The sequence below is a fragment of the Zootoca vivipara genome, chromosome 4, assembly GCF_963506605.1.
Source record: "Zootoca vivipara chromosome 4, rZooViv1.1, whole genome shotgun sequence".
Taxonomy (NCBI): Eukaryota; Metazoa; Chordata; class Lepidosauria; order Squamata; family Lacertidae; genus Zootoca; species Zootoca vivipara.
In genome coordinates this window covers 53,417,498-53,431,811 of record NC_083279.1, presented here as the reverse complement: position 1 = coordinate 53,431,811, position 14,314 = coordinate 53,417,498, and the positions used below count along the sequence as shown (strand labels likewise).

The 14,314-nt window shown below is 40.4% G+C and overlaps 1 protein-coding gene across 1 annotated transcript in view; it reads right to left on the bottom strand.

Moving 5' to 3' along the window:
* Window positions 1-521: 521 nt before the first annotated feature.
* Window positions 522-14,314, bottom strand: part of ADAMTS5 (ADAM metallopeptidase with thrombospondin type 1 motif 5) — a 52,126-nt gene continuing 38,333 nt past the window's right edge. Inside the window, exons 4-8 of the mRNA XM_035115079.2 lie at window positions 13,998-14,281; window positions 12,822-13,005; window positions 12,025-12,200; window positions 11,099-11,274; window positions 522-10,204 (exon numbers count right to left, since the gene is read on the bottom strand). Of these exons, the coding sequence (XP_034970970.1) occupies window positions 9,634-10,204; window positions 11,099-11,274; window positions 12,025-12,200; window positions 12,822-13,005; window positions 13,998-14,281 (1,391 nt within the window). The 3' untranslated portion in view covers window positions 522-9,633. The remainder of the gene's footprint in view (window positions 10,205-11,098; window positions 11,275-12,024; window positions 12,201-12,821; window positions 13,006-13,997; window positions 14,282-14,314) is intronic.

Sequence of the window (14,314 nt, the reverse complement as noted above, 5' to 3'; positions counted from 1 at the left end):
ACAGCTGTATTAAAAACTATGTAGGCAGATTCAAGGGGGGGGAAAAACACATTTACTTTGCTATTTTCTGACTATAATATATACCCCCCCCAAATATGAAATCTGTTGAAGAACAACACAACATTCCAGAATGGAGAGAGATAGCCTTTGAGGGGGGAGGTAATTTTTTGGCTTTTCTCATTAATTTTCATTGAATTTGTAAGCTTCTCATTGAGAAGTCTGCTAAAAACCTCTTGAAGAATAACAGCATTCTGAATTCAGGGGTGGTGAGTGAAGGTTTCAAATATTTTTGAGTTCCCTTACCCCCTTTACTATCACTAAGGAAAGTTATATTGATAAACATTTTCACTGGGTAGAACTTAGGTGCCCCTCCCTCCACTCCTTCTATAAGTAAAAAGCAGCTGTTTTTTAAATGCACATCTATGTATATACATGAACAGCCACCTCACTGAACCTTGCAGAAAAGAAATAACCCAGTCTCTGGTTAAGGCTGATGGTTGGGGGAATGGAAAGACAAAATCTGCAGGAACTAGTCAAGCCCATGACACAGTTTATTACTTCAACTGAAGCCACAAAATCAGTTAAGATCACAACTGGTCTCTTATACATTGGTCATCATAGTTGTATAGCTTCAAGGCGCTGGCCTTTAATGTTTCATAATACAGTACAAATCTTGTACAATGGCTGACACTGCAGTGTTCTCCAGTGTTAATTCACTATGGTAAGGCATTTTCCCAACGAAAGACAAAAAGCTGGCAACACACACATCAGTTTCCTAAGATGTACTTACATTATCAATAATGTCTAAAACATCTAGTGCAAGGTATTACAGAACACAACGGCCACACTAACATTCAATAAGGAGGTGTTTAATATAAGGCCAGGAAATGCAAAAAAATAAAAATAAAAATCATTTTGGTTGGCATTAACAGCAGATTCATATGAAAGACCCAGGAGTTTATAGCACCATTATAGTTAGCAGTATTGGTTCTCAGCTGGAGTTACTGTCCAGCTATGGTCACTGCACTGTCAAAATACATGTTTAGTATACAGAAAACACTACAGGGAGGCAAGGGTAAAGAGAAATCAGTATGCAACAAGGTTTTATAAGTAAAGGACAGTTGGCCTGTGGAATTCATTGCTCAGAGCAGTTGTGGAGTTTTCCTTCATCAGCAACTTTGAAGAAAAAAAAAAGCTGTGGTGCTTTAGTGCCGTGATGGCCAACTTTCTTGGCATGTGTGCCAGAAATCGTGTCAAGCAGGGCCATGGAGCACACAAGCCATAGACTGGCTGCCTGTATTTTAGTGCAATGTGTTCTGTTGGTACAGCCAGACCGAACCTACTGGCTTTTAAGTCATCTTCCAACAGCAAGATCTTTGCTAGTTTATTATTATTATTATTATTATTATTATTATTATTATTATTAGTCCTAGTGTAGCTCAGCCTTTTCTCTTTTACATGTTTGTTCACTTTCCCACCCCAATGTTTGTTTACCTGTAGCAAGGTTAAAATTGCTTGAACCAAACACGGAAGTTTAGTATAGTATTCGATGGGGCAGTTTACCATATGTTTTGAATGGGTTTTGCTGTGAAGTGCCATTATGTTTTATAGTAAAGGTAAAGGTAAAGGGACCCCTGACTATTAGGTCCAGTCGTGACCGACTCTGGGGTTGCGGCACTCATCTCACGTTATTGGCCTGAGGGAGCAGGCGTACAGCTTCCAGGTCACGTGGCCAGCATGGCAAAGCCGCTTCTGGCGAAGCAGAGCAGTGCACGGAAATGCCGTTTACCTTCCCGCTGTAGTGGTACCTATTTATCTACTTGCACTTTGACGTGCTGTCAAACTGCTAGGTTGGCAGTAGCTGGGACCAAGCAATGTGAGCTCACCCTGGCGCGGGGATTCGAACCGCCGACCTTCTGATTGGCAAGCCCTAGGCTCTGATAAAATATAAAATTTTGTGTTAAATTCACATATATAATGATGTAAATGGTTAACTCTGGTGAAGTTATTCTGGCCATAGACTGATGTAGTGGAAGTAATAAATGCACACTATGTATTCATTAATTAAATAGGTCAGCCTTTGGCAACTTTGTGCCAAATGTTCAGATGTTTTGGACTACAACTCCTGTCCCATTGGCTGGGATGACTGGGACTGATGGGAGTTGTAGTTGAAAACAGCTGAAGGGTTCCAAGCTGGTGAAGGCTGATGTTGATCTCCTTCCTCATCCATATACAGCACGTATTTTATACAGACACCGTACATGAATTTGCACACGCACACGCACGCACACACACACACACACACCTAATTATTTAGTTGTACATAAATGTCTTCAGCTGGCATGAAAACACATTTTCCGGCATTCGTTTGTTACATCTCGGCTTTGAATTAAGAGTTCAAGGAGCAGGAGCATTAGGCTAAGTGATTTCTGACTACAAGTTACTAGCAAAATATCTGGTATTTTGGGGGTGTTAATCTGTAACCGTCACCTGTTACAATAGACAACACCACACCTGCTTAGATTGCTTCACTGAATCCAGTGTAACAGGCTTGAACATTTATTTCCCAATTTGTTATTGAATTAGAAGTACTGAGAATTGAGAGTGCCTGCCACTGAATGTTTTTCACATTCTAAAGCAACTGAGTTTACACATTCAAGGATAAAAGTAATAAATGGGCCAGTATTGTGGTGAAACCTGAACATCAGAAGTCATTCACTAGTGCTAAAACAACTGAATTGTGAAACTGGACTGTGTAGCAGTCTTGGAAAACAACATAAAATGTCAAAACTTGTTTTGAAAGCACTGTCAGCAAAATGATCAGTGTGGAATTATTCATAGTATTAAATAAGTTTCTGAACTTTTCTGTTGTGCATCTAGTGAAGCCATCTGGTTTCTTCAGCTACTTCACAAAATGCACCTGTTATTATATATGTGTAATAGTGGTAGTTCCTAGGACTTTTGGCCATTAAAAATGTTTCAGACGTTGTAGCTGGATGCACCAGTAATATGTTGGAACCATTTGGATGGAACAACCATCTGTTACTAGTTGGCAAAAGGCAATGGCTTCCAACCTGAATAGATTAAATGTTTCAGAATCACTAATATGGTTGGTGTAATTTTTGTTTTGTGTTTTTTATATGCACCACTGAAGGGGCCTTTAAACAAGTAAGGTGGTTCCAAGATTACTCCAGACCAGGCATCCCCAAACTGTGGCCATCCAGATGTTTTGGCCTACAACTCCCATGATCCCTAGCTAACAGGGCCAGTGGTCGGGGAAGATGGGAATTATAGTCCAAAACATCTGGAGGGCCGAAGTTTGGGGATGCCTGCTCCAGACTGACAGTGTAATCTATACATTCCTACCTAGAAGTCCCATTGAGTTAAATAGGATTTACAGTATGGTTTATGAAAACTTGGTTTCACAAGCCAGTTGCCCCAGTAATATAGATTTATTTAGCTGCTTTTGCATTCTCAATGCATTGGTACTTTCACATCCAGAAACATGACCCAGTATGTTTTCTTCACCCTCAGGCTTCTGCTTCCACTGAAGACATGCAAAAGGAGTGTGGTGGAGTCTCCTTCTTTGGAGGTCTTTAAGCGGAGGCTTGACAGCCATCTGTCAGGAATGCTTTGATGGTGTTTCCTGCTTGGCAGGGGGTTGGACTGGATGGCCCTTGTGGTCTCTTCCAACTCTATGATTCTATGATTCTAGTAATTGCTTCTCTGGAGCTGAGCTAGTATTGTTTTCCCCAATCTTCAGGTTACCTGAAGCTCTTTGCAGGAAGAAAGAGAAACAGCTCTTGTGTATCTTCACTAGAAGCAGTGGAAAAGTGGATGGATGAGAGAAACCCATTTGTTTCTGGGTTTTGGTACTGTGGAGTCTCCAGAAAACCTCAGGTGCCCCCATCATACCTTTTGCACACTAGATTATGAACAATGTATTTTAGGGTATATGCATGTTCAGCTCAAAATGCAAAGAACATTAAATCAGATGCCTGGCTGTGCATTTTAGAACCACCAGCTATTTACTTAAAGTCCCACTGAAATAAACATGTATTACAATGATGGATATATGCTTAGGCCCAATTGATTTTGAAGCTCTTGGCTGCCCGTAAGATGAGATATCAAATGAATGAGACCGATTGCCATCTCTGTGGTAACTATGCTTTTTCTCTGGCAGCCTTCTACCCGTGGAAAAGGGTTTGTGTGATTACTTTGTCATACCACTAGTGCAAACAGATCAAAGTGAGCTTGCAAGACAAACCCAGACATTATTTTTTGTAGCACAACTACAAATTAAATGGGGAACTGCCTAGATACCACCTACATGGGAAGCCATTTGTGGTAAGGGGCCCACTAATGTCAAAAGACCAAAGCCCATCTTTTTCAAAGAAGTTGCAGGTATGGTTAAAGGGGAACCACAAGAGAGTTATTTCGCACAAACAATTTCCCCATGACATCCCAAAGGAAGCTACAGAAATAATGTTTGAAATCAGGCCTTGGATAGATGGATGTACAAGAATGACGTGATGGGAGAAGGTTCCTATACAATACTTAAACCTGTGACTGCACCCTGCAACTACAAGCTTTGAAAATAATGCAATGCAAGGGGGGGGGAAGCCATAGCTGCCAAGTTTTCCCTTTTCTCACGAGGAAGCCTATTCAGCATAAGGGAAAATCCCTTTAAAAAAGGGATAACTTGGCAGCTATGGGGGGAGCTGTGGTTACAAAATATATCAGTATACATATACAGACACATATCTGTATGGATGCATGTGCATTCTGTATGTTTATATATGTGGTAATACCCACACAGCCATTCACCCAAGTATATTTATTCGTACTATTAACCATACTCTCACATGCATGCACCACATTCACATACACAAGCGTTCCAGATAAATCAAATAAAAACAATATAAAAGCAACCAGTGCTGCACGCTGATAAATTCACATAGTACTTTCCATTCAAATATAAGGCATAAATTAAAGGAAAAAAGAGGGAAAGACAGACAAAGAAGTGATAGCAAAACAATTTAAATATAGAAGAATTTTCACAATTGGCATTTCATGTTAAATAAGAATAAATAAATTCATTACAGCCATTCACATACCAATTTGTAAAAACAATAAATTATTTATTTTTCAGTGCTATGTTGCTTTTTTACTTTTTTGTTTTTTAAATTTTCTTTCTTTTTACATCTGTGATCAGTTACCAACATCTTTCCCCACTCCGTCCCCAGAGGATAAACCATTTCCATGGAAAAGTTGCTCCATCCAGCCTTATTCAATCTTTAAACCACCCAATAGGTTTCATACAGTGACAGCACGTGGTTTGAGGATTTCAACTTTCTAGTGTAGAGGATTATTTGGAAAGTTAGCCTTCACTGTACAGAGTTGCACTGAATCATGGCACCAGTTGTGATTTTAGCAGTGGATACGCTCCCATTCAAGCTAGTAGAATTCTCAGAGAAAATCTGAATAACCAAACAGTACATCAGGTGGTGACTAGATTAGAGTCTCTGGCACTGACCTGCTTCAAACATAGAAACTATAAAGTGACACAATTGGCACCAGTTTCACATTAATGAGTGCAGAAAGCAATGCAGAAGAGAGCAAGAGATGTGGGGAGGGTGCAGGAAAAGGGCAAACACACAGTTCTCCTTAATTTTGCCTTTTTTATTTCTTGCCCAAGTGTACTGTGCTTACCATATGTCACATGTGTCCTAGGATCACGCTACAATAAGGAAACTAAAATTCACTTTCTTTCCATGCTTTTACCTGAGTTTGAGTAACTTACATGTGCTCATGTAACTTAGACCATGATGGCAGTGGCCCTAAACACGCTTACAAGGAAGTTGGTTCCATGGAACTCAATAGCACATACTTCTGAGTATACATGTATAGGATTACACTGTATGTACACCATCTCTGCATTTAGCTTACTGTGTTCAGTTGCTTCTTTTGAGTTTTCCCTTTCCTGTTCTTGAAGGGACTACTTTCAGTTAAAAGTTTCCAATACTATTGCTTGGGAAAACTAGAGTGTAGGGCAGGGACGGGGAACCTGTGGCCCTACACATTGTTGGGCTATCACTTCCATCATCCCTGACCATTGGCTATGCTAGTTGGGGCTGATGGGATCTGAAGTCCAACAACATCTGGATGGCTACAGGTTCACCAACCCTAGAATATTGATTCACTGATCTAGCCAGTTCTTTTTTTCCTAGAAAAAGAGGTGCTGGAACTCGCCATGAACGTCTCCTTATAATGGCAATGGCACCCACCTGAGAGGTGCCGGAACTGAGTTCCGGCAAGTTCCAGCTGAAAAAAAAAAGCCCCGGATATAACCCATAATGTTCACGCACCTCAGGCCTCTGCTCATAAAGAATTTAGGCAAATACTGAAAGGTGATCCTGGACATGGTGCCAAATATGATTGATTCTTCAGTTAATATAAAAAGATTAAATGTTGAAGATTGGCACCAGCTTGAAGTTCATTTCCTGGTTTTTTTTAAAAAATATTTGCAATGCCCTTTCTTTCAGTTAAAAAAACCGATCAGATCCCAAGATCGCTGAAGAAAGAGCTGCATCTTTTATAGGTAGAAAGCTCAATCTCCTTGATTATGCACATAAGATCAGAATTTGTTTAATGGCATGAAAACTGTTTAAAGTCAGGGAACCTCTAATTTGGAACAGAAAGTGGGTCAAAGAATGTACTAAACTGATATCTCTCCCAGTCCTATAGTCACAGGTGGAAGCATTCTGCAGAAGTGTATTTCATATGTGGCACTCTTTCTCTGGACAGGAATCACAGGTATAAAAAGGAGATGTGCATTTGAATGTGGATGTTGCTAATTCACCTTGCAGTGCTATAGATGGGATGCACTTTTTGATCCACCTCTGGATGCACAACCCTATCCATATTCTGTCACAACTAGCTATGTGTAATTACATATGCTACAACAGTGTTGGAGAACAGCTGTTTTGCTCAATCAATGTGTTTTCTGGAAACGCCTGTTTGTTTGGATCGCCATATTATATACCTAGTAAATGCACCTACATTCTTCAAACCCCTATCTGTTCGGCTGGTCTGTTAGGGCAATTAGGACAATGCCTGCCTTCTTACAATCAGTCCAGCGGGTGCTGCTGCTGTCAGCTTCCTCCTTGTTAGTCTTGGTGTTGCCAATTTATAATGCAACAGAGAAGAGACTAGAGACATACCGAGAATTCATTGGCTCCACTGGTCATTGTCTCTGTCTCTGTCTACTGTTGGTCTCCCTGCCTTCTGCACTACTAGTCCTAATGGGCATCAGTCTGACCTGGATGTGAAAGTGCAGTGGTCAATCATCATTGATGATCATATCTTATCACGTCAGGCTATTACTTATAAATGGGAGTACTCCTGCACTCCAATGAAATAGCTGTAAACAGGACTTGTATCAGGTGTTGGCAACCTATAGCCCTCCCAATGTTGTTGGACTCCAAACCTGATCAGCCCTAGTTCATATGTCCAATGATCAGGGATGATGAGAGATGTCTGAAGTGCCACAGGTTCTGGAGTGCCAACAGGAATGCAAACACATCGTTTTCTAGAAGGCCACAGGTTTCCTACTCCTGGCCTATCTATATAAATGGGAGTGGTTTAACAATCTATTCACCCTAAAACGCCCTACATTAGAAAATAAATGCTTAGAATGGTGCATTCTAACCACTGTTCCAGAACAACATCAGAACTGGTGCTGGAGTGCAAATACTTTAGATCAAAATTAAACTTGGGTCCCGATTCCCCTGAAATCTAAAACTAAATTGCAATGGAAAATCAAGAATTGTCCATACTTGCAATATTTGTGGAAGGCACTAGGAGCAGAGGGGCAATCTTCTTTTACTGAGATTTTATACCCATATAGATATATTCCATATTATATAAAGATGATCCAAAAGTCAATTAATTTCATCACACTTCAGATCGAGGTATTTATGTTACCTTTCTAAAATGGGAAATTTATTTGCCTATGCCCTGGAAAAAATTGCACCCTTTTATTTGTAGAAATACTCTTCAAAATATTGACTATAGTGAGTGCTTTTTTTTCTACAAAAAAATGTTTAGGGGTACTCTCACTTTCCTACTCATATTGAAATACTGCCCCCAATGAGGCTAAACTTATATTCACAAAATGTTTAGGGGTATGCGTACCCCTGCACCACCACCACCCCGAAAAAAGCACTGACTATAGCTATCACTTCTTGTGGCCCTTGCTGTACATATTTTCTCAGAAGCTAGTCCCATGATACTCAATGGAACTTACTCCCAAGTAAGTGGGTATAGGATTGCAGCCTTAATCTACAAAAATATGCAATGTTGCAAAAAATAAATATATTTTATAGTTTTGTTTTGTTTTTTGTTTTAAAATTAACTAATTAAAACAAATTGTGCATGGGCACCCCCAATTGTATGGGAGTGTTGAGGTGCACCTGAAAAAATTCAATGGAGTGGCCCAAGCCACATGTGCAGAAGATTGCACATGCTCCATCGCAACAATGGGACAGTTTGTGCACAATATATATTGGTTCATAACTGAGCCTGTGGATTGGGCTTGGGCTTGTACGAGTGGTAAAAATGCATCCCAAAATTAGAAGTATTAGACAATACATTGCTACATGCAAGAAACCACTTGCTATGTATTTTGATTTCTTCATAGCTTCTTCAGTAGATAACAAATTCACTACATTGTTAGATTTCCAGTAGAAGCCACAGTGAAACTAATAAAAGAAAGATGTGAACATCTCTTCTTGTATGTGCTGCTCCCACATGCAGAATTCCTTCACAATGTCTCCCTGCACATGGAAGGATGCACATATGGGACTGGATCATGACCCTCTCACTTGCTAAAACAGAATTAAGTATGCCCCCCCTTTACATTTTCAAGATACATACTAGCAGCTCTCTTTCTCTCTCTTTTTTTGCTGCAGAGGTCCACTTGTATGAGAATATCTGGTTAGAAAGGCATTAATACAGAACTAAAGTCTTGTCAGGAAATTCCTAGGATGGAAATGCATTTCCTTTTGTCAAAAATTAATTTTTTTTAAATAAAGCAGCAAGCTCTTTAACGTTCCAGTAAAATATCCACAGCCATTTTTGAAAAGGTGGAGTCCTCAATGGCTGCAGACATACTTTGGTCAATCACTTGTGTCGTATAGAAAGGCCTTTGTTCTTCCACAAGATGATCAAGTGATTATAAAGTGACATACCAAAGCAGAGATATTTACAAATAGTATAAAAAAGCTATTGTGGTATCGTGGGTAAGTATGACAAGTTGTCTAAGGACATACTGGGTTAGAGGTAGGTGAGATAAGGGAGATGATTCACTGGTTTATCCTCTTCTTATTTGCAGATACAAAGGGCTTGTAGCAACTAATGTTTAGTGCCTTCGACATATCAAGATCACCTCACTATGACTCAGAGCAGTGCATATCTTCATTTGGTCCAAATAGGCAGATTCTGCCCATAATTTGAGACAACATGAAAGCATATTGAAGTGTTGGTTTTTCTCTGTGCCGGGGTAGACCTTATGTCAACATGTCAACTACGACTTAATGAGGCTCCTTTTAAAGAAGCCAGCGGAACCACAGGTTAACATTTTTTGAGCAAGCACTGCTTGAATGCTGAAGGTCTTTGAGACAGAAGACATCCTTTAGCTAATTTTTCATTTCTGTCTTTGCACTGGACAGTTCTTGTGTGCCAACCTGTGTCACATGTTCGAGAGCAAGAAAGCCACGGTCCAGTCACCCACTGGGGTTGGGTGAGTGGCGTCGCCAGTTTGTTACTGCTGCTGTTGCTGGTGACGGAGTTTGTCATTTGGGTTGGTTTCTTTGGCACATAAAAACTGTAACGGACGTCCAATGGTTTAGTTGGGTCAGTTGCAAGAATCTGTACAATAAGGATCTCCTTCGTGCCTGTATGTCCCATTGCATGCAAGAAATCGTCCTTGTGACTCCAGCCGCTATAGTTCATGACAGTTCCATTGAGGTCAATGATGGTTTCTGAGGTTGAGATCATGTACTTCCCATTGACAAGGTACTCACCATTTTTCTTTTTCAGGGCCAAGTAAGCTGTGAATCTACTCTGGTCTTTTGCTTTGAACTGTCGGATTTTGATGTGTGTTGCTCCCTCTGGTATTTTCACAATATCTGTGTAGCCCTTACTGAAATGCAAGAAAAGTACATGTTAGTGAGGAAGAAATTGATAGTCTTTCAAAACCTATTGAAGCAATTGATAGTAGTTCACTTATCTGACAATTAACTGGGTCTAGCGTTAAATGTATCTGTCTTTTCTAATTTCCAATAGAAGATGAGCCAATTCAAATTTCACTGAAGCCAATGAAAGCATCCCACTTATCTCACTTTATCAGCACTTGTTGAAATATGGTATCACAAATGTGATGACGAGAAATAGCATGATAGTCAACTAAATTCTAGACCCACACAAAAAACAGTAATGAGGAGGATCATCACATTACTGCAGCGTCAGAGTGCTTATCTGAAGCAGGGCATTCAGGTGACTTGTTTAGCACATTTAACACTGAGATGATAATATGATAATGTATAATATACAGAGTTTGACAGCAGTAGTAGCTTGGTTGTGCGAGGTAGTTACTACCAATCAGTTATTAGAAATATTATTAGAAAGGTAGGAATATCTAGCAAACAAGCCAACATAATCAAGTGGCGTACTTACTCGGCAATAACAAATGCCTTCGCTGTAGGTATATGGCAGCCTTTAGAAAACTTTGAGTGAAAACAAAATCTCTATTTTGTTAATAGTGTGTGTGTTGAATTGGTGGAAATCAGCTTAGTGTTGGAAGCTCTGCTATCTGCTATATGTGACTTCTGTTACACATCTGCAACACACCCTATGTTTGAATGTGCAGCAGCACCTGTGAGACCTTTCCAGTGGAAAATGAGCTACTCTTGGCTGTATTTTTGCCATACAAATTTGCTATTCAACACTGCATTTCACTGAACCCTACATAATTAGCTGTCACCATTGCAACTAACAATTCGGCTTGCAAAACAATAGCTGTTATCAGATTTCTTACCTTTTTTTATTAAAGGTTCCCATAATTTTTGTGCAGCTGGAATTGTCTCCACCACAGATTCCACATTTATCATACTGCAGCTTCGATCCAATAATGCCATCACATCCTGTTCTCACGCATTTGCCACGGACACAGACTGAATTACTGTACGGCCTACATTCCGTTCCATCAGTCACCTGTTTGGATGAAGTCACTGCTGGTTAAAACTAAAGTTTTAAAATTCATTTCTGGATGATTTCTTAGTGGACATTCTTAACTTTTTTGGGAAGCTCAAGAGCAGGGATGGCAGGAATTCAATTCAGTTTGCATTTAAAGCTGAATCTGTCTAATTCATACTTTCCAAAACGGTATCAAGAATGAAGCACAGCTGTGTCTTCAAATTCGTAGTCATCTGAATTTTGTGATGCAGTTCACCAACCAAACAATGTTAACAAAAAAGCATGATTGAAGGAGTCATATTATGGTGTACTATGTCACCTGTTGTATTTACCTAATTTTAAGACCTGCTAAGGAACAGATTATTGTTATCATGTCCTGATATGTAAAACCACAGAATTCAAAGAAGGTCTTTTACCCATGTATATAGTCTGATTTCCACAGCATGCTAAGCCAAACATTGGCTTAGTAAAACTGTGTGATCATGCAGGTTCACAGATAGCAGCCAGCAGCCACCTTGCTCTTCCCTGGTTCTTTTTGCTACTGCATCATGCTTAGTTAAAACAAGGTTTGGCTTAGCATATTATCTGGGGCTTGCCAGATCTGTCAGGGGAGAGAGAGAGAGAAGAAGCAACAGCCTGGGCCAGGGGGCTGTTTAAGATTTGGATATATAAAATCTTTCAGCTTAAACAGACCTTGGACATCCTTGCTATTCATAACACAAATATTTTGATATCTGAGAGAGAAGCAGTTATTGAAACTACATTTACCTTTTGAGAGAAAACTACATAGTAGCCAGTTCCTTTGGCTCGACAAGTGAGCTTGCAAACATCTCCCGGCAGCACTCCTGCATACTTGGGGACCCATTCTACAAAGGTTTTGACACCTTTTGCATCGGACTGGTAACCGTTTCTTGCTTCACATTGTTCCTGGCGAAAAGCTTTAGCTGGAGAAGGATTATCATTCATTACTATTTGTGTACATATATTATCCCAATGCTAGCATACAAACAAGGTGTGAATCTTTTCAAACACAAATTCACAACACTGGAAGACCCAGAATCCATCTTATCAAGGGACAGCCAATGCAAAGCTTATAGATCCTATCCAACAAAACAAAACATCATAGCAAACAGTATGCCACACTGTTACCATATGGTGTTTCACCTGTGGAACAGCTGTCGTAGCATAAAGTAGGTAGGAAAAAGCCTTGGTATACTGTATATGGCCTGTAGGTCTAATGTGCAACTAGCACTCATCTAGTGAAGCCCTAACAGATCCTTGCAAAATCTCTCCGGGCAACTCTTCATTTATTGGACTTCTTTTCTTCAACCCACTAGATCAGATAACCACTTGCAATTGCATAAAGTGAATGTAGTCAACCCAGAGCAGCAGTGAATGCAGAAATGCCAATTATTATTTAAACCTAGAGTCTCTGCAGAAATAGTCAATAGTGTTTAGCCATGTCACTACTGCGCTGGGTACAGTAAGAAACACCATTTGCACAACATTTAAGAAGTACCACAGTCTCTGACAGTGTTATTGACTTTGATTTGTGGAAAACATACCATTGGCAGGACATGGCAGGACATTACACGAGCGATAGATTGCCCGCTTTCCTGTGCAATACCGGCCATTGTTTCTAGGTGCAGGGTTATTGCAGTGACGATATGCAAACTGAACACCTCCACCACATGTGCGAGAGCACTGTCCCCATGGCCCCCAGGAACCCCAGTTCCCATGGTTTGAAGCCTGAAATATAAAGGATAAAGGTTAACAAAGCTCATCAGCAAAACTTGGAGAAGAAACACAACTTCTAAATTCACTGGCATTTGTGTCCCTGTTTTCTAATTGCATTCATTCCTTTCTCTGCGTCTTTTTCTTTTTTACTGAAACTAGAAATCTTGATGTAGGTATGCAGTGTCCAGGTTCAGAGGCAGCATGCCACTGATTACCAACAGCTGGTATTCAACAAAAGGACAGAGCTGTTGCCTTCCTGACCTGCTTCTCGGCTTCTCTTGAGGCATCTGATTGGCCACTGTGTGGTATAGGATGCTATACTAGATGGAACATTGGTCAGATCTGGCAGGGCATTTCTTGTGTTCTCCTGCCCTTAGCGTGTTACCTGTTCAATATTCCATATTGGATCAGAATCAAACTAGGTGAGTTGCATTCTAGTGAGTTGCATTCTAGATGTTGCATTCTAGTGCAGGATAAAGGCAACACTAAGGGCACAAGGAGTTTGTGTTTCTAAAACCAAGGACTACAAGGTATGGAAGAACTCAGAGTTAACACCCCATTTGATCCTGGGGCAGCCTTTGTACCAGCAACAATGTCTGGTGCTCCCACTCTTGTGCAGATACAACGACTTGGCTGTGCACTAACAGCCCATGATCAATCAACCAGGTAACATACTGTCATGGCTAATGTATCCAAAAACTGTTCCAATTCCAGTAAGTTTGGTTCCAGTGAAGGCAGAAGCCCCTATCAAGTGTTGTTAAAATGCTAGACTACAGGACCAGCAGAAGTCATGTTCTGTGGCTGTTAGAGAGCTCGAGAATTCTTTTTAACCCAACTGAGCAGGCAAGAGGTCCGGTATCAACTACAAAGAAAAGTGGGGTGCCTAGACTAATACCTTGTTCTGTCGATGATTAATTTCCCTTGAATTCTCACTCAAAACAGAACACAGCATGATCGGGCCTTGTACACTTTCATATGGTTTGATCATTAAAGTAGCAACATACCGAGTAATATTTTTTCTTTGTTTTATCAACACATTTCCCCTGAAGGCAGATCCTTCCTTTTCCGCATGGCGTCCCCTCCACAGCAGGGAGTTTTTTGGTCAAACACACCATCTGACCTTGGCGAACAACCGCACACCACAGACGAGAGCACACATCCATTCCAGGACACACTGTGTATTCAGACCCAAATGCCAGCTTGCATTGACGAATGGCATCATATGTTTGTCCTGGAAGCTCCTCAGGGCCCAAGATCTGTTTTCGTGGTTGATCCAGTAAACAGTTACCTGAAAGGACAACCCAGTTTATAATTTGCTTCC